General features: G+C 38.7%; 1 protein-coding gene across 2 annotated transcripts in view; it reads left to right on the forward strand.

Moving 5' to 3' along the window:
- esr2b (estrogen receptor 2b) overlaps positions 1–22454 on the forward strand; it is a 33003-nt gene extending 10549 nt beyond the window's left edge. For both annotated transcript variants that reach the window (XM_041812113.1, XM_041812114.1), the window contains exons 2-10: positions 3064–3599; positions 5257–5456; positions 5552–5668; positions 6787–7146; positions 11965–12103; positions 15936–16069; positions 19871–20054; positions 20290–20619; positions 22317–22454. In XM_041812113.1, coding sequence (XP_041668047.1) covers positions 3169–3599; positions 5257–5456; positions 5552–5668; positions 6787–7146; positions 11965–12103; positions 15936–16069; positions 19871–20054; positions 20290–20619; positions 22317–22440 — 2019 coding nt within the window. In that variant the 5' untranslated portion in view covers positions 3064–3168 and the 3' untranslated portion in view covers positions 22441–22454. The remainder of the gene's footprint in view (positions 1–3063; positions 3600–5256; positions 5457–5551; positions 5669–6786; positions 7147–11964; positions 12104–15935; positions 16070–19870; positions 20055–20289; positions 20620–22316) is intronic.
- Positions 22455–23086: the final 632 nt, after the last annotated feature.

Consider the following 23086-nt stretch of genomic DNA (forward strand, 5'->3'; position numbering starts at 1 on the left):
GATATTAAGAGCTTTTATCATGCTGTTAGAATGATGTTTTGCCATTGGCCTAGGTTTTTTTATCAATATAATTGCTAATGAAACTGGTACTAATGGATTAAAAAAGGCAGTGATACTACAAACTGTCAAATTTGCACATAGACTTAAACCAGCTTAAAACCATTTAATCAGAACAATATGCAAGCAAATTCAGAACAGACATATGGATATTCTTTAAAGAGGACAAAAAAGCAGGTGGTACTAGTACTGCATCACGTGTTTTCCTGCAGGTAATGCTTGATGCAAAATGTCATGCAATTCAGGACCATTTAGAACAGCATTTACTACAACCTATAATTTCATTATTTAAGAATGTGATTAACTGTTTCAACAAGTGATGATCCGAGAAGAATTTTGAAGAATTTAAACTCTGGTAAATCACAAGTTAGAACTGTGTTTAATCAAGTCATCTTAAGTTAAGGAAACACCCCAAAAACAGCATAAATTGAGCACCATTTCTTTAAGACAGGATCACAGATTTTGCAGGTAAACAATGTCACGTTAGTTGGTAATTATACCCAACATTAGCAGTGCTAGCCTTTCACCTTCCTTGCAGATTCCTGTGCTGGTAATCACACAATACTTGGGCTTTATGTCTGTATTACCTGACAAAGTCTTTGTACAACTTTTCTAGATCACAATGGTGCTTCACTGTACCTTTGCTGCGAGATGTTATCAATGGTAACAGTTCTCTGTTGTTTACATTTGTGTTAAAGAGCAGTGTGGCAGTAGCCATTAACTGCAGCTACAGGGGCTACTAGTTGCAGATGGCTGGGTGGGTTGCAGTAACCTTGCAAAGCCGATGGATTGGGCAGGCTCAATGTCTGTCATCTGGCAAAGCTGTTGTCTACAATATTTGTGGCAAACCAGATACTGTTTGAACCAATCAGGACTAGGACTTTGGGCCTTAAATAATGAAAAACTTTAAGATGTCGGTTACCCGACTAGTAATTCTTGTGTTGACAACTGAGGGGCCAGACGTTCAATGGTATAGCCAAATCATACCTATCCCTACTTTAGACTATCAGCGATTCTGAAATTAATTTGGTATTTAGTTGAGAGTGAGATTAATTGCTAGAAACATCACTCGCAGCCAGGTGCATTGGGTTCAGGCATATTGAAAGGGAAGTTACACATTGCTCTTCAGCAAGAACTATACTTATAAAATTATATAAATCTGGTTTAATATAGGCAAAGTTTAGCTTGAATCATGTTTGAGTGTGTTTTTGAACCACAACACTGTCTTAACTGAAAAACTCTTCTCTGCAAAACAAACACTGATTAATGTTAAATCTGTTAGATGGAACAAATCCAACCAGGGTTTCAACCCTGAAATGTATCACTTTTTTAATGTGGCAACGTTTTAATGGCAACCTTATGTTTGCTGAATGTTGATGGTCTGGTGGTTGGTCTTTAGTCACTGCATATCTTCAATACTTTTTTTTTTTTTTTTTTTTTTTTACTTTTAGGACTGATAATCTGATCTGGTAATTTCTACATTCAAAATTAAAATCTGACCACTTCTTGCAGTAGAATGAGGAGTGAGGTGTACTTGATGCTTCTCCACCCATTAATAAAAGATTCAGCCTTACTGAGAAAAAATATGGTTCATTAGGATGCTCAGCAATTATCTGAGTTTACAATACAAGCTTTTGTGTTTTACATGAACACATGCAGGGTAACTGACAAATTGTGTGCTGACTAACGGAACATGGTCAATGATAATATCTAACTCAATGAAATGTTTACCTTAATTTTTCTGTAAATGTGATGAGAGCATGTCAACCATGTTAAAGGTGTTTAATTAAACAATGATGACTTAAATGTAGGCCCCTAAATTAGGCTGTTCTGTGACTGTATTTGTACCCTGTGTTCACATTGAAAAGACAAGGTTGTATTGTTGTGCTAAAGGCCACTCTGACCTGACATGTGTGAGACACATATTGACAGTTGATGAGATTGACCTTGGGACTATTTGGCAAAGTGTCTACCACCCATCCTGCAGGCTCTTCACATCAATTGAATACTGTAGAAAAAAACATGTGTGGTTTCAAACTCGTATTATTTTGTGTAAAAGCAGTTTTGTGAATTACAGTGTTGATTGACTTTTAGAATATACAAAAACAGAAGTGTCACAAGTGTTATTGAAATTGTTGTCTATGGCTGGTACACATCTTCTTATCTTTTGGTCATGCAACGTAGTTTTATTGACAATATTTTGGAGCTATTTGATTTGTTATATCTGAATTTTGCTTATGTGTGACACTCACATGACTAAACTTATTAACGCTCAATTTTAAGTGTTGTTCGCTGTGTTTACTTCAGTCAAGTACAAAGTTATTTAATTCATTTTGTTTAGATTTTGTATTTTCTTTAAGTCTTTATGGTGCAAATAGCTCCTCATGGTGAGCTTATTTCACTTTTGCAAGATGAGATTTATTGACTCTCTCACAGAAAAGTGTAAGTTTAAAAGTTTGTCAAAAATTTTAATTTTTTGATTAATTTTGATAAGGGATGTGCAGGTATGATACCAGTTGGGTTTCCGCGCCAATACTCATACTCATACTCATACTCATAAAACATAGCAGATACTGTCCTTTGTATCTAAGTCTGTGGTCAAAGTAGAAGCTTTGTCTGCAGTTTAGGGTTATTTTAACATAAATGTGGATAAAAAAGAGAAGAATGAAAACTATGAACTGAAGAATTGTCAAGAAGAGGGATGAAGAAAATCTATGAAAATCAAACTTTTGAAATTATTTTAAAAACAGTTATGGTATGCTGAACTATATTAGTAGCTAGCTCCAATAGCTACAGTAATGTAGCTATTGGGGAAACACTGGGATAAGTAGGGTAAAGGTGAGGATCCAGATGGGTCATACTGGGAAGGTCTCGTTCCAGGCAGCAAATCTAACCTTTATTGGTGGGGTTTAATGTGTTGACTATTTGCTTGTATATTTTGCTGCCATTTCATTTTTAAATTAGAAATCAGTAATTCAAACCTTACAGAGTGTGTCTCATCCACAGGACTTCAGGACAGGACTTAATGCATGCTTGTACTACAGCATGCTTTAAGGAAACCAGCAGCATCATACATCATCCCTGCAGTTGAAATTGTAGCTTCTCCCTGACATGGCGTCCTCCCCTGGGCTGGATTCTGACTCAGTGCCTTTGCTTCAGCTTCAGGAGGTGGACTCCAGTAAAACTTCAGAAAGACCCAACTCCCCAAGTCTCCTGCCTGCTGTGTACAGCCCCCCTCGAAATATGGACAACCACACAGTCTACATCCCCTCTCCATACACGGACAATAGTCCAGAGTACCATCATGGTCATGGACCTCTGACTTTCTACAGCCAGTCTGTGCTTAGCTATGCTAGACCACCTGTTACTGACAGCCCATCATCCCTGTGTGCCCCCCTTAGTCCGTCAGCCTTTTGGCCCCCACACAGCCACCCTAACATGCCCTCATTGACGCTGCGTTGCCCCCAGCCTCTAGTCTACAATGAGCCTGGCTTACATCCACCTTGGCTGGAGCCAAAATCTCACAGCATCAACAGCAACAGGTAGGTTCATTGACACACTTCCATGAATGGAACTTATTAAGCAAAAATAATGTTTGATGAGTGTTGTAAATGCAAAAAAATGAAAGGTACCCAAAGGTGGTGCTTCAGACTTTAAGGGGAAAAATGGACAGAAAGTATGAACCTCTCTTCAACCAGACTTAGTGTTTTTTGTCCAATAACCTGATAACATCTATGGCATAAGAAACATGGCTACAGATTTGTATAGGAGAACCTCGAAATATGTTTTCTTATATATTTGGCTTTTGATTCAGCAGATGTTTCCAAAGTGCAACATCTCCAAGCTCACCTTTTAATTGCTTTTCTCCCTTGTCAGGCCATAGCCTTGCATTAAAAAAAAAACAAAAAAAAAAACAAAAAAAAAACAAGAAGTATAATGGTAATAGGATTTGATGAAGGTTTGACTGGAAAGAGACAAGCAGAGAATGACAGTGAGCTGTCAGTCTGTCTCACAACAATCACTGTAGGCTGTGTAATTAACGCACTGTTGCTAGCAGATAAGCAAACCTCTTTTGACAGAAATGGAAAGTACTAAAAGAGAAACAGAGCTGCTGAGAAACTGCATGTTGTGCTGGACTGAATGAAAACCATCACAGAATGATAGCTTTAACCATCTTTACTCTTTGGGATGCTCCAAAGAACACACTGTGGCTTATATGTGGGGATGATTTATATTCTGGATTTTACAGTACATATTAGGACAGAAGCCTGAAGCCTGTTGCACTTAAATTCACACCTCATAGTGATAATAGAGTGAACTGACCACACCCTAAGTAAATTCCTACATCTCCATAAGTACTTGAGAGAGAAAGCTTTGGCATTGACCCTGTTTTTGAGATACAGTTGTAACTATGATGATGTTTACAGCAAAGATGTCCATTGATTGAAAGAACAGACTGCAAGATGGCCTCATTGTGATGACAGCTGTGATCCTTCTTAATTTAATACTTGGCTGAACACTAATTAATTTCTCCGCTGGATTCTCATGGCCAGATTTAATCTTACCACAGCAGTTTCCACCTGCATCTCTTCCTATTTTGACAACCTCATATTACATAGTTGATATGTGTGGCATCAGTTGGGTTACACTTAAAACCACACCCAATAGAAATGGTATGATGAACTGACCACACCTTGAGTAAATTCCTACACCACTATGGGTGTTCTATGGGAGAAGCTTTGGCATTGACCCCATTTTTGAGATACAGTTGTAAGTATAATGTGGTTTACAGCAAAGATGTCCATTGACTGCATGAAGAGACCATGCAAGATGGCATCAGTATGATGGCAGTTGTGAGCCTTCTTGATTTAATACTTGGCTGAACACTGATTCATTCATCTATTGGATTTTAGTGGTTGGATTTACTCTTAACACAGCAGTTTCCAGCTGCATCTCTTCCTATTTTGAAAACCCAAAATTAAATAGTTAATATCTGTGGCATCAGTTGGTTTTCATCAAGACACTGGATATAGGTGCTAGAGTTTTAAGACCCATTATGTCTCAATGATGAGGTTTTTCAGATGCCATTTTCCTGTTGACAGAAATGCGGCTATGGCGACATTTTCAGAGTAATAACAGCCAAAAAATTCCAAATGTCAAGTTGTCCCCCTTTCACAGAGTTTTTGGTTCTTCCCGCAGCTCGATCATCAGCTGTAACAAGCCACTGGGGAAGAGATCAGAAGAAGGAATGGATGGTGTGAACTCCTCCTTGTGTTCATCTGCAGTAGGGAAAGCTGACATGCACTTCTGCGCCGTGTGTCATGACTATGCCTCGGGGTATCACTACGGCGTGTGGTCCTGCGAAGGCTGCAAGGCTTTTTTCAAAAGGAGTATCCAAGGTATGAGCTCAGTCTTTCTACCTATGTTTATTCAATTTTTACTCCTTTATCTGTTGAATAATTCTGCCATATGTCTGATTTTTTTTTTTAATTAGGACACAATGACTACATCTGCCCCGCCACAAATCAATGCACTATCGACAAGAACCGGCGTAAAAGCTGCCAGGCCTGTCGCTTACGTAAATGCTACGAAGTGGGAATGATGAAATGCGGTAAGTGCTTGAAGTTTGATCATGTTACAGCAGCACAAAAGTTTGAGCACTGAATGAGAAAAAGATTGCTGCCTGTGAGCTCATTATGACATGAACTTTGAGACCTCTGAAAACACACAGGATCTGACTCACTCTTCATTTCCAGTGAATTACAATTTATCTGAACATTTTAGATAATTTGTTGAGAGAAAATGAAAACCAGCATTTTAGCAGTGTAAGCTCGCTATAAAGCTAAACAGGGCAAACATTTAGCTTGCCTCTCAAATTTCTTGCCATGTTTGTTTAAAAAATCATTTTCAAAATTTTGATGCCTTTTAAAAAGCCTAATTATTTTTCCTATTACCTTTAGTCTGTATGTTAAGCTAAGCTAATCACCCCATTGCTGTACTGGACATATGCTGCATGTGAGGTATAAATCTTCTCATCAGACCTTCAGCAAAGCAGCAAATGGGCTCATTTCTTATCATTTCAAGCTGCGTTTAAACCAATTGAAGTTTTTTTTTTCTTTTTTTTTCTACCACAGAACTGCAGAAAAGCAACAAAATCTTAGAAAACTTTGCAGAGGGATGGCAATCAGATGTTACTACTTGCTTCCAGCTCCCTTTTCATTGATTGTTTGGTTTCATGCTCTATATAAAGAAAGCAATAAACCAATTCAATTTTAGAATCATATTCTAATCCTTAAAACAATAATGGTGTCTGGATCTGAGTTTGCAATTTTAGATCTTTATGTTTTTTTGTTTAACTTAGAATTGTGTTGTTGATTTCAGCTTATGGCCCTTGAAAGCATGCAGAGATTTTGTCTGCAGGGTTTTCCAGTAAAATTTGTGTCCACTATTTGCCACACTCAGTTGATGTTCTTTAGGTTGCTGCTATTCCTAGGTATAGGAATATCCTGACTAAAACTCAAGCCAAGAACCAGAGAATCCTCACAGACACTCAGATTTTGGTACTGCTATTCAGTGAGTTTCCGGTGCATGGAGCCCTTAAGGATGTCAGGGGTTTCTTTTCAAGTTTCTATTAGACAAAATTTTGCTTTTACTTGCATGTAAGATTCAAAGAAACCATGTAGGTCATATAACACACAAGCTGACTCTTTTGCTTTCTTCTTACACCAGGTGTAAGGCGTGAGCGCTGCAGTTATCGAGGTGCCCGACACCGACGTGGTGGCCTCCAGCCTCGGGATCCTACAGGCAGGGGTTTGGTCAGGGTGGGGCTGGGTTCTCGGGCACAGCGGCAACTCCATCTGGAGGGTCCCCTGGCCCCTGTTGGCCCCCTTCCTCAGGCGAACCACAAACATCACACTGCCATGAGCCCAGAGGAATTCATCTCTCGCATTATGGAGGCAGAGCCTCCAGAGATCTACCTAATGGAGGACTTAAAGAAACCCTTCACTGAGGCCAGCATGATGATGTCCCTCACCAATCTCGCGGACAAAGAACTTGTCCTGATGATCAGCTGGGCCAAAAAGATCCCTGGTAAGATCCTAACCATCAGATAAATCCTTGTGGCAGCTTTATAAGAGATCCTTTTTGAAATTAACTAACCAACCCTATCTAAATGTTGAATTATTACCAATGATGATGTTCTTAAATAGATTCAGTTTTGACAGTATTTAAATTTTGTATAATTATTTTTTTTACTGCTTTTATATTAAGGTGTATGTGTAAAGACACCCAGGGGCATAACTGAGATTAGGGATCACTGCACTCTGCGCCTACACTTCAATTTTGGCCAAAATATCCTGTTTATTTCAAATGACTCAAGCCAATTCTCTTTAAGAGAATTATGTCTGTATTTCCTATTAAAAACTTAACCATAGGGTTGCTGGTACCCTTGTGGTTATCTCAGTGCATCCTATGGAAAGAGGTTGTCGTTGGTAAAGTGGGTGTTGTGGCTTCAAAATTGGCTTGTGGCTCCTCCCCTGCATGTCCTTCTCCACTCCCTCTCTCTGATTTCTGACTCTATCCACTGTCCTTGCTCTTAAATTGAGGCCTTAAATTTCGAGAATATATCTTAGATAAGGCTTCTCATACACATTTTACTTAAGAGAAATCTTTTTGTATTTTAAATCAAATTAGGTGACCAAATACATTAAAAATAATCTAAATACTTTCTTTCTACTTAAATACTTGTAAACTTAACATAAAATTAACATCTAACAAACACAAGCACTATGGTTTTACATCAAATGTTAACGAAAACCATTCATAGAGCATTGAAGTGACAACACAACGTATCATATCAATCAGCATGAAAAAGAACCAGGCAAACGTGACACTAGGCACACTTGCATTTTAAATATGCTCTATTGGTCCTGCTAATTTTGTTTACTTTTTGGAATAAATGTTTATATTAGCATACTAGCATTTAAAACTGGGGTTATCAATTAAATTCCTCTGAGGTCCGGTTCAACAAAATTTCCTCAAGCAAAGATCCAGAATATAATTTCATCAAACCTGTGATATAATTCAGCCTAGTTCTTAAAAAAAAATTGAAAACAATTGTTTCTTAAACAGGGGGGTAATAATTAAATTATTATAAACAATAGAAGCTAAATATTCAAATAATGTTTTGTTGCAAGTAAAAGCAGCTTAGTAGGTTATTTAAATATAAAACAAGCAACAGACAGGTCTGTTGGGTTCACCATCTCTTGTTTTATAGGTATTCATTTGGAAAGCTAATTTTCAAATACAAAAAAATCCCAACTTATTAAAAATTAAACAGCTTTAACATGAGCCTTTCTCTATTCCCTTTACCCACTCCCACTCTTTTCTTGTGTTTTTTGTAAGAGTAATGATCACATTTTAAATTTGAGTTGTAATCAGCTCTATATCAGACAACTCAGGAGTCATGAAGGGATTTATGTCAATTTAAAGCTGAACTTCATGGCTTACGGCTTATTGTATAGCTTATTTTCCTTTTAAAAGACGTGTGCTTTGCTTGGTGCGACTTAGGTTGACTTGATTTGACTCAGTACGGCAGCCCAGCATGGCTAAGTGACTGAGCTACCCGTTTGAGGGCGCATCTGAAGCTGATGATGTGGTGTTTTAAACCCTCCTCGATCTCATCAACAGTCTGATCTCTACACTGTCTGATCTGGTTGACTTTATATCGTTTTAAAGCAAAATCAAACCGTAGACTGATAGTCTTGACACTCTTTTCTATTCTCTCTCACTCGCCAATAAATAAACAATAATTCAGATTTATCATCAAAAAGAGAATTTTCCTTCATAGACGTTAAAGAAAAGTCTTCTGGTCATTGATTTATGGGTCTCCAGGTAGCAGAAAAAGAACACAGTCATATTTTTGGCAGAACAGCATTACTTTACTAGCACCGGTTAATAAATTAAAGACTGTCTATATCATGGGCTAAATGTTTCAAACATCTCCAGCATTTTATTTATTAAAAAGCCTGTAATTTACTTTGCTATCAGAAGGGGAAAGGGTCAAACTTTTGCTACTGGTAGGTAGAAAATAAGTTGTAATCCTCTGTGCCTGGTCTGTCCTGTTTTAACTCGTCAGTTTGAGAACTCAGCCTGTGCGCAATGATCAGACCGTAGTAGGAGCACATAAATATTAAATTTTGGTATTGTGTTATACACGTTTCCGTTGTACAGTGAATGCTAACATTAGACCACCATTGTTATAGAGTTGTAGTCCGAGCAGAAGCGGGGATAACACCTATCTCCCTGTGGGCTGAAAATTTATCATCAAAGGGTGGGATATCAGTAGCAAAGGGATAAATCCCCCCCAGCAAATCTCACCCTGCAGACCACAGTAGGCAGGTCTCCATCTACCCTGTGTCTATATTAACTGTATGCAAACTGTATGTCTGTATGGTGGGCTTGGATTAAGAAAGCACAAACTTATGAAGTAATGGCAAAGTTGAAATAGAGCTAGAGAGTACTCATTAAAGATGATGTTTAATCTTTTACCTGTACATTGCAAGGTTTAGAGATGCAATTTTACATCCTTAGTGGCTGACTTGCCCTTTTTCCTTCCTCCTATTACACTCTTCTTTCTTGTTTTTCCACCCTCTCCTCTCCTCTCCTTGTCAGTGTTCAGCTCAGCAGGTAACTCTCAGACTTCCTTCTATGCTCTGACAGAAGTGAAAATTAGTGTGCATTCACTACTTTATAAAAGATCTAAGACAGCACAGACAGGTGAGCAAGGCGCTGTCGACTAAATACATAGTTGCTGTTCAATTTCTGTCATTAACTTCTGTGGTAGTGCTTCTTGAGAGGATGGCTTATCTGTCTAGAACTAATGAAAGTTAATGGTTGCCCTTTAAAACCATTATAAACTAGGTGTGGTTTCAATAGCTACACAATCTTTTTAGTGATCAGATGAAAAGATTTTTATGGACATGGACTTTATCAAATTAATGTGTTTATCCCAGCATTAAGCCGGTGGGAGTGGTTAATGCAATTCTCTGTTCAATGTATTATTAATCATGTTAAAGGGACATATTTTGCCATGTAAAAACAAGTTTATATTGTTCTCAGAGGTCCTTAGAATATGCCTGTGAATTTTATTGCTGAAAAAACACTCTAGTATAGGATTTTTGCATGTCTAAAAATCCCTCTGTTTCAGCACTTCTCAGAACGAGCCATTTCTGTGTCTGTGGCTTTAAATGTTAATGAGCTGTCTGACTCCGGCCTTGACCACACCACTCTCAGGCAATGGATGTGGCACTCCTGATATTACAGACACTTTTATCCAAAGTTAAGGACCTGACCGGGATTCGAACCATCCCATCTCCCAGATCAGAGTCAGCAGGGTAACCCACTGAGCTATCCAGCGTTTCAGCTGGGAGCTGAGAGGAAGATCAGGAGAGGAGGGTGGAACATTATTCCAAGTGGGGAGGGCCAACCAGACCTGGGGGTGGGTGCTTACTCCCCATGTAAGGTCATGAGCGTGAAATCTGAGAACGGCTTGTTTCAGCACACATTTTCTGAAAGGTGGAGAAAGAGAGGGTGGAAGGAATGGATTTTTCTTGTATTTGAGGGGATTGTGGACAGGCCAGGGGGACATACAGTGCTCAAAAAATTTATTAGACCACCTGTCATATTTGTCTAAAAGACCATCCAGCATCATGAAGTGCTTTAATGTGGACTCTTCATTTTCAGTGAGCTCTCCACGTTTTACCATTTTGAACAAGAATGAGGGATTTCAAACTGAATTCACCCAAATTTGAGCCGGCTCACTGGGCTTCTCTGGGAAGTCAGAAGTTATTCAAGCATAACATTCAACCACTAAAACTCATTTTTCTGTTCAGGAATGCAAGTAAATAATTATAATTTGCCATGTTAGTCCAGCGCCGCTGGAGAGTTTTTTCCCTCAAGCTGACAGTTGAAGGTACCGCATTTTGGTTTGATTTGATGCACAATGCTGGTGTGCTTTGAGCTTGTGCTCCCCCTTGCAAGAACTGATGTGTTTTTTTTACGGCAGTGATTTAATAACTTGATGTTACATCAGAGCCTGTGAGACTCGATAACAGTATCGATGAACTAAAATGCTATTGATTTCAAGGCTTTTGAAAAATACAGAACCAAGTCTATATGGACCCAGGTGTCAATCCTCCATTCCTAGTCAGGGACCAGTTTGAATAGACAACTGATTCTGAATCAAATAGTGACCCGAAGAGTTAAACTGTATTGAATCTATATATCTGAATCGTGCAATACTGAAAGATCCACACCTCTGGTTCTGACTGTACTATTATGAAAGCTGTCTGTTTATGGGAGCTTATTGTACATTTCTAAATACCTTTTGTGCTTCTCTAACTAGTTGTCAAATCACAGTACTATATTTGTAGGGCGGCCTTCACTTAGCAGAGAGTCAGTTGTCTTCTAACTGGAAGGTCTTGGGTCTGATCTGGATGGGATTAGTTGATTCCACTCTGCATTAGCAGCCTCCTCCATCTCTGTGACTCTTTATAGCATACTCTGTCATCAGTGTGTGAATGTGGAGTGAATGGGTGTGACTTGTGGTGTTAAAAACTCAGCTCAAAGTAATCAGACTACTTGAAAGCACCATTACAAGCTCATGTCCATTTACTATTACTGTTTACAATTCATACCACCTAGTTCATCTCTTAGTTTCTGTGGTATCAAAACTGATTTCTGCTGTTTGAAATAGGCCTTAAGGACTTTGTGATTGATATTGTGTTTTTAATTCCTGGAATAAATACATTCCAACCACTTTAACCATTTCTAGGCTCATGAATATAAGCTGCATGTTAATGCATGCTCTAAAGCCAGCCTATTGTTCTCTGTTCTCTGTGTCCACAGGTTTTGTAGAGCTGAGTCTTACTGATCAGATCCACCTCCTAAAGTGCTGCTGGTTGGAGATTCTGATGCTTGGCCTCATGTGGAGGTCTGTGGATCATCCTGGGAAATTAATCTTCTCACCAGACTTCAAACTCAACAGGTGAGCAGGCTTTGGCTTCTTTGATACCTTCTGTCATCAGCTGTGCAGTGTAAGGTTTCAGCAGCCTTTACATCATCTAAGAGAGCTTTTGTTTGACAGGCTCTCGGCAAAAAACTTGTTTTCCACTCCTTCATGCTAAAGCTTGCTAGCTTTAACACACAGACACTCTTTTATCGTCTCCTCTACCAACTGCATGAGATACGACTGTTTGAAATCAGGAAATAAATGTCTGCCTCTAAATAAAGCCTGTCTCAAATAAAGGTCCTCTCTCTATTTACTCAACGTGAAGAATAGCTACAGCCTCTGTTGGGAGATTTTATGGTTCTTGATGAGCTGCTCTTTATGAAAGGGAGTCTCGTGTGCAGCTGCGTCATGTTTGCAATAACAGTGTTGGTGGTTACAGTGTTATCTTCCCACATTGTTACACTCTGCTGACGAGCTGACATCACACGGGGAGTTCAATCAGACCTTGGAGCCGTAAAGATATCAGCAACATTTGCTGCAAATTTATCTCTGATTCTCCTGAGCTGCCGGTTAGTTTTCTTGCCAAAAAATCTTTTATCACTTGCTGTTCTCTTACACGCTGACCTTCAACTTTGGCCAGACAGCGGCTGGCTCTTTCTGGCACCTCATTTCACCCGTGGTAAACACACTATATTAAGCGTACCACTTTATCGGAAATGTGTATTTTCTGATGAACCAGTGATCTTTTACCTGTAATATGTCAGCAGCTGGAGAAACATTAAAGCAGCACAAGTTTCTTTTTAGGGTTTAATATGCAGAAAAATTATAACAAGAGTAAAGTTCAGCTTGTTTGATGGTTGTACTTGCTGTTTGAACATGCTGTGCATACACATATAACCCTGATGTAATGTTTGTTCTTTTTTCTGTGGAGGCAGTACCTGTTACATATACAGTGCATTCTGAAAGTATTCAGACCCCCAGACCTTACTGTGTTCAATTTTGCCTTGTTGCAGACTGATGCTTCAGTAACAAAAGCATTTTTTTTTCTTGCTTTTTTAGAAAAGTAAAAGTATTCAGACCCTTTGCAAAAAACGCTTTGAATTTAGCTCAGGTGTCTCCTAATTTTCATGGTCTTTGCTGAGACGTTTCTGCACCTTGACTGGAGTCCAGCTGTGGTTAAATGAATTGATAGGACATGATGTGGAAAGGTATACACCTCTCTATAGAAGGCCTCACAGCTGACAGTGCATATCAGAGCAAAAAACCAAGCCATGAGGTCAAATGAACTGCATACAGAGCTCAGAGACAGGATTGTTGCAAGTCATGGATCTGGGGAAAGCTTAAATCTTCTGCCGCACTGGAGGTTTTAAAGAGCACAGTGGTCTCCCTAAGTCACACACAGAAGTTTGGCACAACCAGGACTCTTTCAAGAGCTGGTTGCCTGGTCAAACTGAATCGGGCGAGAAGCGTCTTAGTAAGAGATGTGAGAAGAGCCAAAACATCTTACCCATCATGGAAAGTGTTGTTTTTATTCTTTATTTCATGCTGAAATGTGGTCAAGTTCTGGTAAAATTGACGCTAGACTAGAGCCATATCTTAGTTAATCCCGCTCAGTGAAGAGAGCCTATGCAAATGGCTTTGAGTACAACCAAACCCTGCCTGTAGCTACTGCCTCATTCTCCTCAAATGGTCCGAACATATATATATATATATATACAGTGCTGAACAAATTTATTAGACCACCACCCTGATATTTTTAATGCTAAAATATAATTATTAGTTTTCCATAAATTTTCAAATTAACTGATTTACAAACAAAAATTAAAAAAATAGTAAAGCACATTAATATTTCTTGATTAACATGTCAAATTATAGTTATTTACTTGCATTCCTGAACAAAAAAATGAGTTTTAGTGGTTGAATATTATGCTTGATTAATTTCTGACTTCTCAGAGAAGCCCAGTGAGCCGGCTCAAATTTGGGTATAAAAAGGTGAAGGTTAAAATTCCTCATTCCTGTTCAAAATGGTAAAACGTGGAGAGCTCACTGAAAATGAAAGAGTCTGCATTGAAGCACTTCATGATGCTGGATGGTCTCTGAGACAGGTGGTTTAATAAATTTGTTAAGCACTGTGTTATATATATATATATATATATATATATATATATATATATATATATATATAATATATATAATATAAATATATATATATAGATATATAATATATATATATATATATATAATATATATAAATATTATATATATATATAAATATATATATATATATATATATAAATATATATATATATTATATATATATATATATATAAATATATATATATATATATATACACACACGTGTGTGTACACATTCCTATTTCCACCAGACAAAACTTGAGAAACAACCCTTACAATATGTGGGGCTCAAACACTTCAGATATGAAAGCTGTTCTCCTCAGCATGTTTTCATTTAGCTAACTGTTAGTTCAGTTGGAACACTTTTGTCATTTACTTGCATTGTCGTTTAACCATTTTATTGCAAAATGTATGCACAGTTTTGCTTGGTGGAGAAGGCTCTGCTCAAAAGATGCTACCTGGGTTAGTCAAGCAGCAGGCTTTGACTTTTTAGGAAGCGCATGGCTAGAAACCCCTATATAAATTAATACTTTTATAATGCATACTGAATATTAAAATTAGTTCAAAAGCAATTAATCCATAGTAGCGTGAATCTCAATATGAGGGTTTAACAAGCTTTATGCTGTAAAGGAGGAGGCTGGGGTGGAGGAGGTTAAGCTTTGTCAGGAGCAGCAGCATGGGGTATCAGCATTTATGCAAGCAGGGATTAGTGAGAAGTATGTTATATTTGAATGGACCACAGAGAGAGAGCTGTGATTGGCTGTGGGAGCTGGTAGATGATAATCAACAGCTGGGTGTATGACTATCGTGTCCTGCATGATCTAACGCTAAGATTTATTTAGCAAGTCCTCCAGCTCAGTTGCTGAAGAGAATTCTGATTGTGAGTTCTGATGCATTGATGATAGAAGTCGCTAGAGCTTTTTGCATGGAGAAAATAAATACATCGGGTTTTGAATAACACATTTGTAATATGGTTCCACTGATTACTGGTTTCAATATCTATTTTGGACTCATTGATAAGTTAGAATTAAAAGGAATTCATCTGAAGGCCAGAGATAAAAGAACAGCTGGGGTCTTGTCTTCCTTTTCTGGCAGGTTGAGTTTAGTATTTGACCTTTCTTCCTCTAATTCCACGGAAACTATCACTATAGGCTTACGTTAACCTTGATTTGTTTTCATAACATAGTGTTATTTTCTCTGCTGAGCGATCCCTGTTAGCCTGTGGTTGCCTTTTCTCCTTGGTAAGGACAGGAAAACATCCTGGATGCAAATCCATCAATCTACTCAACAAGAGGCTTCAAGCCAAAAAGAGGGCTTGTTTTGTTATTTTGTCTTTTTGCTTAACTTGTTTTCAGCTTTACTTTTGCACTCTGTACTTGTGAGTCCTCCATTATATTATTTAATCGTTTAGTCATGCTTCCTCAACTTTATTATGCCTTTTTCCTGTCCATTTTTGCCTCTCTTTTTCACTGGTACTCTTTTTCACCACTCTTGTGTTTTTTTTTTGTTTGTTTTTTTTACACTTCTGTCATTTCTGAGTTCTTTTCCTTTCAAATTGACCTTGGTGGTGATGGATTTTAAATTAACAAAATTCTAAGGTTAAAGCCTATATTTACCCTTTGGCTCCCTGCTACACTTTTTGTTTTAAGCCATTCTCTTTTCCGCCTTTTTTTTCTATCCATGTCCCCTTTCAGTTTTTTTCTTATTGTTCTGTGTTTTTGTGTCTCTGCAGGGAGGAGGGACAGTGTGTGGAGGGCATCATGGAGATCTTCGACATGCTGCTGGCTGCCACCTCTCGCTTTCGTGAGCTGAAGCTACAGAGGGAGGAGTACGTCTGTCTCAAGGCCATGATCCTCCTTAACTCCCGTGAGTTTTACTGGCATTACTTTTTACTTTATTCCCTGTGAGATAGGCGAGTATGTTTACAGGAAGAAAAAGTCCTTATTGCTTCTCAGAAAGTTGACATAGCATAGTAAATTTCACCATTGTATCTCAATTAGGCTGGACAGGAGTATGTCGATTTATGGACATACATGTCTGCCTTGTCTATGGTAGATGGCGATATGCAGGGCTAGATGATATCTTGTTTTACAAAACACAGTAGTGATGTGTGCATGCACCCCTAGTAACAAGTGCTGGCTATGTACGATCCATTAATGGTATGGATGGAATGATTGTTTACTTTACAGCTTCATGTGAGTATGCAGTCTGAGAGTTACAGCAGTTTGACCCTGTGAGCTTTTGTTTAATCAGAAAGTAAACTCATGAGGTTTGTCTGGTTGACTAAATGTAGATAAGATTAGATTAAATTTCATAAACAATATGCCCAGCCCAAATGGGCTTACAAGACACCATTATCTTTACAGAAAGACCAGAAACCAAAAGTAGACGCTCAATAATATAGTAGACTAGTTAAAGAAACTAGTTTAACTGGTAAACTTTGGACATTATTAGAAATGGCGAATTGCATTTAGGGCACTTAAAGAATTGACATTTATCTGGCTTATTTTTTTATTTATTTTAAGAAAAAGCAACATATAGGCTATTGCAAGGAGAAAAAAATGCCACAATGTCAGTTTTCCTTAGTATCTTTCAACCCTCATGGTATGCCCAATTTTAGTTATTTACTGTGGACCTTCTTTCTTTCCAGCAGCTGACTGGTCATTGCTGAGTGGAAAATATGGCAAATTTTACCACTCCGTTTATTTTTTACTCACTATGGACTTTAATTTTTGGTACAGAGGAGATGAACTCTATTGCTATTGCTTATGGTGATATCTTTAGGCAGATGGCAGTGCAACTCCTCTTATGCCTGGCATTTATATATACAGTATATAAAAAAACAGAAATTAAAGAACACCCTCAATATTTAATCTTTGACTCAAAAACACAACCAACTCAGCAGGTCAGCAAATTTGCAATGAACTCTGGGTAAATCCCACAGGGAAGTATGCACCAGGTGAGTTCCTCAAACACTCAACCATTTTAAAATAGGAAAACACTAAGCACTCACACTAGAAATGTGCCTTGTGTGATTATGGAGTTTGGGCTCAGCCCAAGTCGAGTCAGGTCTCACGTAGGTGTCTACATGCAGACTGATCTTCTGTCCGGATTATCTGGATGTTTTAGTTCAACTTGAGAAATTCCACTTTGTTGTCGGACAAACTAGCATGTTTACATGCATTTTAAAGGTCCAGTTTTAGCTGGACTAACACAGCACAACATTTTCTAACTGCATGTAGATGTACCAACTCTCCAGTTGGCGAATCAGTGTGCTTTTGGACTCTTACATAATCCAGTTAAGTTTGTCCCTCTGCTTTGTTTTTACTGAAACATAACCTGCAACTAAGTGGGTCAATGACACCTCTCAAATTTTTGACCCTCAAGGTAAACAAATGAAAAGAGCAAATACAAGGCTAATTATTATGGATGTCATAATGTAGGTTATTTTGCTTTTTCTTACCTAACAGCAGAGAAACATGAAAAAATAATACTGCTCTATACATCCGTCTGCTTCAGTGCTTTGAGCTCTTCTCAAATAGCCACTGTGAAGGTTTTGCAGCCTCACTGCTTGTGCACACTCTCTTGTTTCTTTTAAGTTTTCTAGTATTTCATTGATTTAAAGTTTAGTCTGAGTCATGCATTGAGAAGCTCCCAATAAAAATCCATTTAACAACAATATCACTGACCTCTTAAAGTACTGTACTCCAGGGTTACACCACCCTGTCTTTGGATTTAGTTTCATTAAAAGTGATCCTCCCACAGTGTTGGATTGGCTGAACTTTCAGCTTGTTTGAAGAAGATTTTGGATGAAATGACCTGTGGTGATAGACTTTATTGCCTTGCTGCCTTTGTTTTTAGCCTTTCATGTGCTCCCAGCGGTCACAGTGTCCTCTCCCCATCAGCCATCATCAGCAGCAGACACTGTACAGGTTTCATCGAGGTGATCGACCCCTCTGCGTGTCCTTGCAAAGTTTAACAAAGTTCCTCCCTTAAACAGACACAGAGAATCTGCTGCCAGACTTTGTTCCCTCTGTTGACTCTGCTCAGCTGCAGCTGGGGCGAGAAAGAAACAAATTGTGAAAGAAGTGAAATCAAGTCTGAAAAGTCAGAGAACAGGGAGGAATTTAAGGATTTATGAATTGGACAGAGGAAACATCAGTGCTTGGTCTGTACAAAAGCTGGATGGATAAGATGATGTACAGCTTCCTCTTGCTACTGCCCTCTAGGGTTTCACCTGGAGCGCCATCATGATATCAGTAGGACTTTTCGAGCTTGAAGGCCAGGGTGCTCATTAATCATGTTTGCACTGGTCTGTGCGTAATGAATGCGTAAGAAAATTCCCATGAAAAAATGTGTTTTTTATAATCTTGTACTTTTACTAAGGAATGTCTAAGCAAAAGCACAGATCTGATCATGCTTACATGCAGTGTTAAAATGGGAGAATATAAAAGGAGAGCATTACAAGTGTGTCCCAGTATACTTTAATCAGTCTCATTATCCATGCATGCTGCACATTGCTTTAATGACATATATGATCAATAACTTTGCCTACTTTGGAAAGATACATTGCCTGATTAGTGTCCAAACCTTTAAAATACTGTTGGGGGAATGTTAATTTTCCTTCATTTCTTGCATTTAAATTTCCCTATATTTCTTAAGGTCTGCATACATGCCACCCTGAGTGCAAAGCCAACTCAGGTTATGAAAAGACAAAGCTTAAATATGCAGATTGAGGAGCAGAAGCCGAACAGAGAGAATGGAAAGTTAGGATCCACCTAGAAGAATTGGGGTAAAGGGGGATTGTAGCAAGGTCAGCAGTTTCATTATGAGCTGTGTGTGAGTGCAGGGGCAGAGTCTCCCCAAAGACAGTGAGGAGATGACAGTCAGTGAATTTGGATAAGGAGGAATTATGCTAGCTGGGGACCGAATAATGGATGATTGTTGTAATTATGGTCTTGCTAGGATAGGTAGAAAAGGGAGTTAGAGCATGAGCCCAGTCCAGCCCCAGTCTGGGCATCTCACCCTAGCTCTGCTTCCCCAACCCTCTTGCTAAGCTTGTGTCTGTTAAAGGTGACAAAGATGATCATATAGCAGGGTAGGTAGGAAAGAAAATGACTCTGATGTTGGCACGATGGGCAGTGAGAGCTGGCATGGAAGGACGTGGTTCTGAGACGTTGGAGATCACTGTTCAGCCCTCTGGAGGTGTCGTAGGACTAACTGAACAAAACAAAGACAAAGAAGGGTTCCCACATAAAAACCCCAGCAAAGTGTTTGCTTCTTGCTACCCGTCGGTCTGCACGGTTGACTTGTGGAGGCAAATAGTAAGGATTACGAGCTTCTTTGGTTTATGAGCTTCTTCGCTGAGAACTTATTCTTTCTGTAGAGCTTTAGTATCTTGTGTTTGCTTCAACGCAACAGGTAATGGCGATTATTTAAACTGGGACTATCATAATGCAACACAAAGTGTGCAGTGATTGGTTGTCTCTGCTTCATTTTTGTCTTTTGGAACAGTTGACATTGTACACTGCCTCTATTTAAATATGCTCCTAAGAGCTATCAGTTATCAGTTGCCCTAGATTGAACTGTCACACATAATAGTTTGGTAGATCAAAAGTCTACATATTTTGTATTGCTGTTGAAATGCTTCCATGTCATGTTTTTCAGATCTGTGCACGAGCTCCCCTCAGACATCTGAGGAGCTGGAGAGCAGGAATAAGCTGTTGCGTCTGCTGGACTCTGTGATCGATGCTCTGGTCTGGGCCATTTCTAAACTGGGCTTGTCGACCCAGCAGCAGACTCTGCGCCTAGGACACCTCACCATGCTGCTCTCCCACATCCGCCATGTCAGGTAGAGCCAGAGAAGGCAATAAAACAGAAGACTCAGCAGATTATGGAGGAGTGAATGGAAAACATACTCCCAGATATTTAAACAACTGCCAACTTTATCTCTGTTAGTACTACATGTTCGCAAACATGCATGCATTAGGGCTCATTCTGAACAGGTAGTGAAGTATACTGATACTGCTGATAATGCTCGTTTAATGTTAAAGTTGTTTCCATATGTATTTGCTCTCCCTGTCCAGTAACAAAGGCATGGACCATCTGTCCACCATGAAGAGGAAGAACGTGGTTCTTGTGTACGACCTTCTCCTGGAGATGCTAGACGCCAACACATCTAGCAGCAGCCAATCATCATCCTCACCGGGCTCTGACACATACTCAGACCAGCAGCCATACCCCCAACATCCATCTCACATGCAGCCGGATTCAGACCAGACAACTCCTGAGCACAACCACATGTCTGCACATGGACCAGGTGAAGGACGGATGCTGGACGAACAGCTGACGGCTCTGCCCCTCCATTCATCTCCTCAGTTTCAGAGTCAGATGGCGGCTCATATGGACAGAAATGAGTAAGTTAAAAAACTGAGACTCTTTAGTGAACTTCAATCTCTTATCTTGGATCAACTGAACAAATACTGATACTGACTGAACAATACACTCATTTGCTTTAATAGCAGACAGAGGAGAATTACTGAGTTGACCTTCTCAACTAGAGAGTACAAGCCCATTTCCACAAAAGTTAGCGCACTGTGTAAAACAGAATAACTGCGTAAACAAAAACAGAATGCATTGATTTTCAAATCTCATAAACCCATATCTAATTCACAATAGAACATAAATGTCACATCAAATGTTAAAATGAGACATTTTATCATCTATGGAAAATATGAGCTCATTTTGAATTTGATGGTAGCAACACATTATAAATAAAAAAGTAGAGACAGGGCAATGTTTATCATTTTATAGCATCGCGCTTCTTTTAATAACAGTTTGTAAATGTCTAGGAAGTAAGGAGGGCAGTTGCTGGAGTTTTGGGAGAGTAATGTTGTCTCATTCTCAACTGATGGAGGATTCTAGCTGATCAACAGTGCTGGTTCTTCTTTGCTTGTTTTTCATGTGCTCTATTGGTGAAAGTTCTTCATCAGCCACCCTCCTCTGTTTGCATATGCCACTCTCAAACTTCTATGTACTTTTTAGCATTGATGGTTTCTTTACAGATGTGTAAGCTGCCCACGCCATAGGCACTAGAGCAACCTCATACCATCAGAGATGTAGGCTATTGAACTGTCTGCTGATAACAAGCTGGATGGTCCCTGTCCTCTTTAGTCCACAGCATACAGCATCCATGGATTCCAAAAAAAATTCAAATTTTGATTAATCTGACCACAGACCAGTTTTCCATTGTGCTTCATTCCATTTTAGATGAGCTTTGGCCCAGAGAACACAGTGGCTGGATGACGATGGACTGGCTCACATATGGCTTCTTATATTGTATTATATTGCTTTAACTTGCATGACAGAGATTTCTGGGATTGTTTCTGAGCCCATGCAGTAATTTCCAGAAAAGAATCATGCCTGTTTTTAATGCAGTGCTGCCCGAAGGCCCAAAAATCCTAATTATCCAATATTGATCTTCGTCCCTTGCACACAGAGATTCTCTGAATCTTTTGATATTATGTAGTGTAGATGGTCAGATATACAAAATCTTCACAATTTCATGTTGAGAAACATTTTTCTGAAATTGTTCCACAAGAGTTTTTCACAGATTGATGAACATCTATCTCTTTATTTCTGAGACTCTGTCTTTCTAGAATGCTCCTTTTATACCCAGTCATACCCCTGACCTGTTGCCAGTTAATCCTATTAGTTGCAAAATGCTCCTCCAGCTGTTTTTCATTAGTGCCACTGACTTTTACTGCATTTTTTTGCCCTTTCCCTACTTTTTTGAGATTCAAAATTAGCTAATATTTTTCATGATATGGTAAAATGTCTCAGTTTTAACATCTTATATGTTGTTTATGTTATATTATTAATAAAATATGGGTTTAAGAGATTTAAAAATCTTTGCATGTGTTTCTTTCCTTTTTTTTTTTTTTTTTTTTTTTTTGAAATGTATAGCAAATATTCAGCTTAGTTTTCTTTATGTGATAGTATGATCCTGTAAAAATAACCCCCAAAAAAAATCACTAACTTTCTTAAAACAGCATTAATGTAATTTATCTGTTAACCTCCTTTGGTAAAAATTTGGTAATGTCTTTCTCCACAGTTACATCCATCAGCAGCAGTGGTCAGTGGAGACGGGAGATGCAGGTCCATCAGTAGAACCACCGCACTACATAATCCCTGATCGAGTTGTAATGGAAACAGCTCTAGAGGTGACAGGACTGTGAGAGACTACCTGAAACTGAACCTTTGTGGTTTTTCCATCCCCCAAAGATCGAGAAAAGAAAACAAAAAAAGAAAGAAAAAAGTGCTTTTGTGAGGTAAATTTTCTTTTTCATGTTGAGATGTTTTTAGTCTTTGAAAAAACAAAATGTTTTGGATCGAATGTATATTTTGTGTGCGTTAATATTTCTCGTGAATGTGCACTACAGTTGGTGTTCAGGAGGACATCGCTGAACCTCTGCCAGTCAACTTTGAGCTCTCTTTTGATAGTGTTTTTATCTCGTTTTTCACCTCGGTGTAACATCCAGAACAATGGACAAGCCATCTGCATGTGGTCAACACAGTCATCATTCCTAAAAGGATTAATGGTCATACAGCTTCAAAAAGGCAGTCTTTTTATGTCAAATATGGTGTTCATTTCCTTCACTTCTACTGTGCACTCTGGTGTTTTCTCAGTGCCTGTTCATAGAGGATTTCTTTCTACTCTCAGTGTCAGTGGAGTCAAAAGCAGCAGTTTGTGGCCTTTTAACAAAATGACTGTTATGTGAGCTTTCTTTTCTGTTCCTCTGGTTAAACTAAGGCTGGATTTACACATCTGAAATGTGGCACAAGCTGTATTTTACTCTCAGCCCCACCAAATTGCAAACAAAG

Source organism: Cheilinus undulatus, linkage group 18 (genome assembly GCF_018320785.1).
Source record: "Cheilinus undulatus linkage group 18, ASM1832078v1, whole genome shotgun sequence".
Classification (NCBI taxonomy): Eukaryota; Metazoa; Chordata; class Actinopteri; order Labriformes; family Labridae; genus Cheilinus; species Cheilinus undulatus.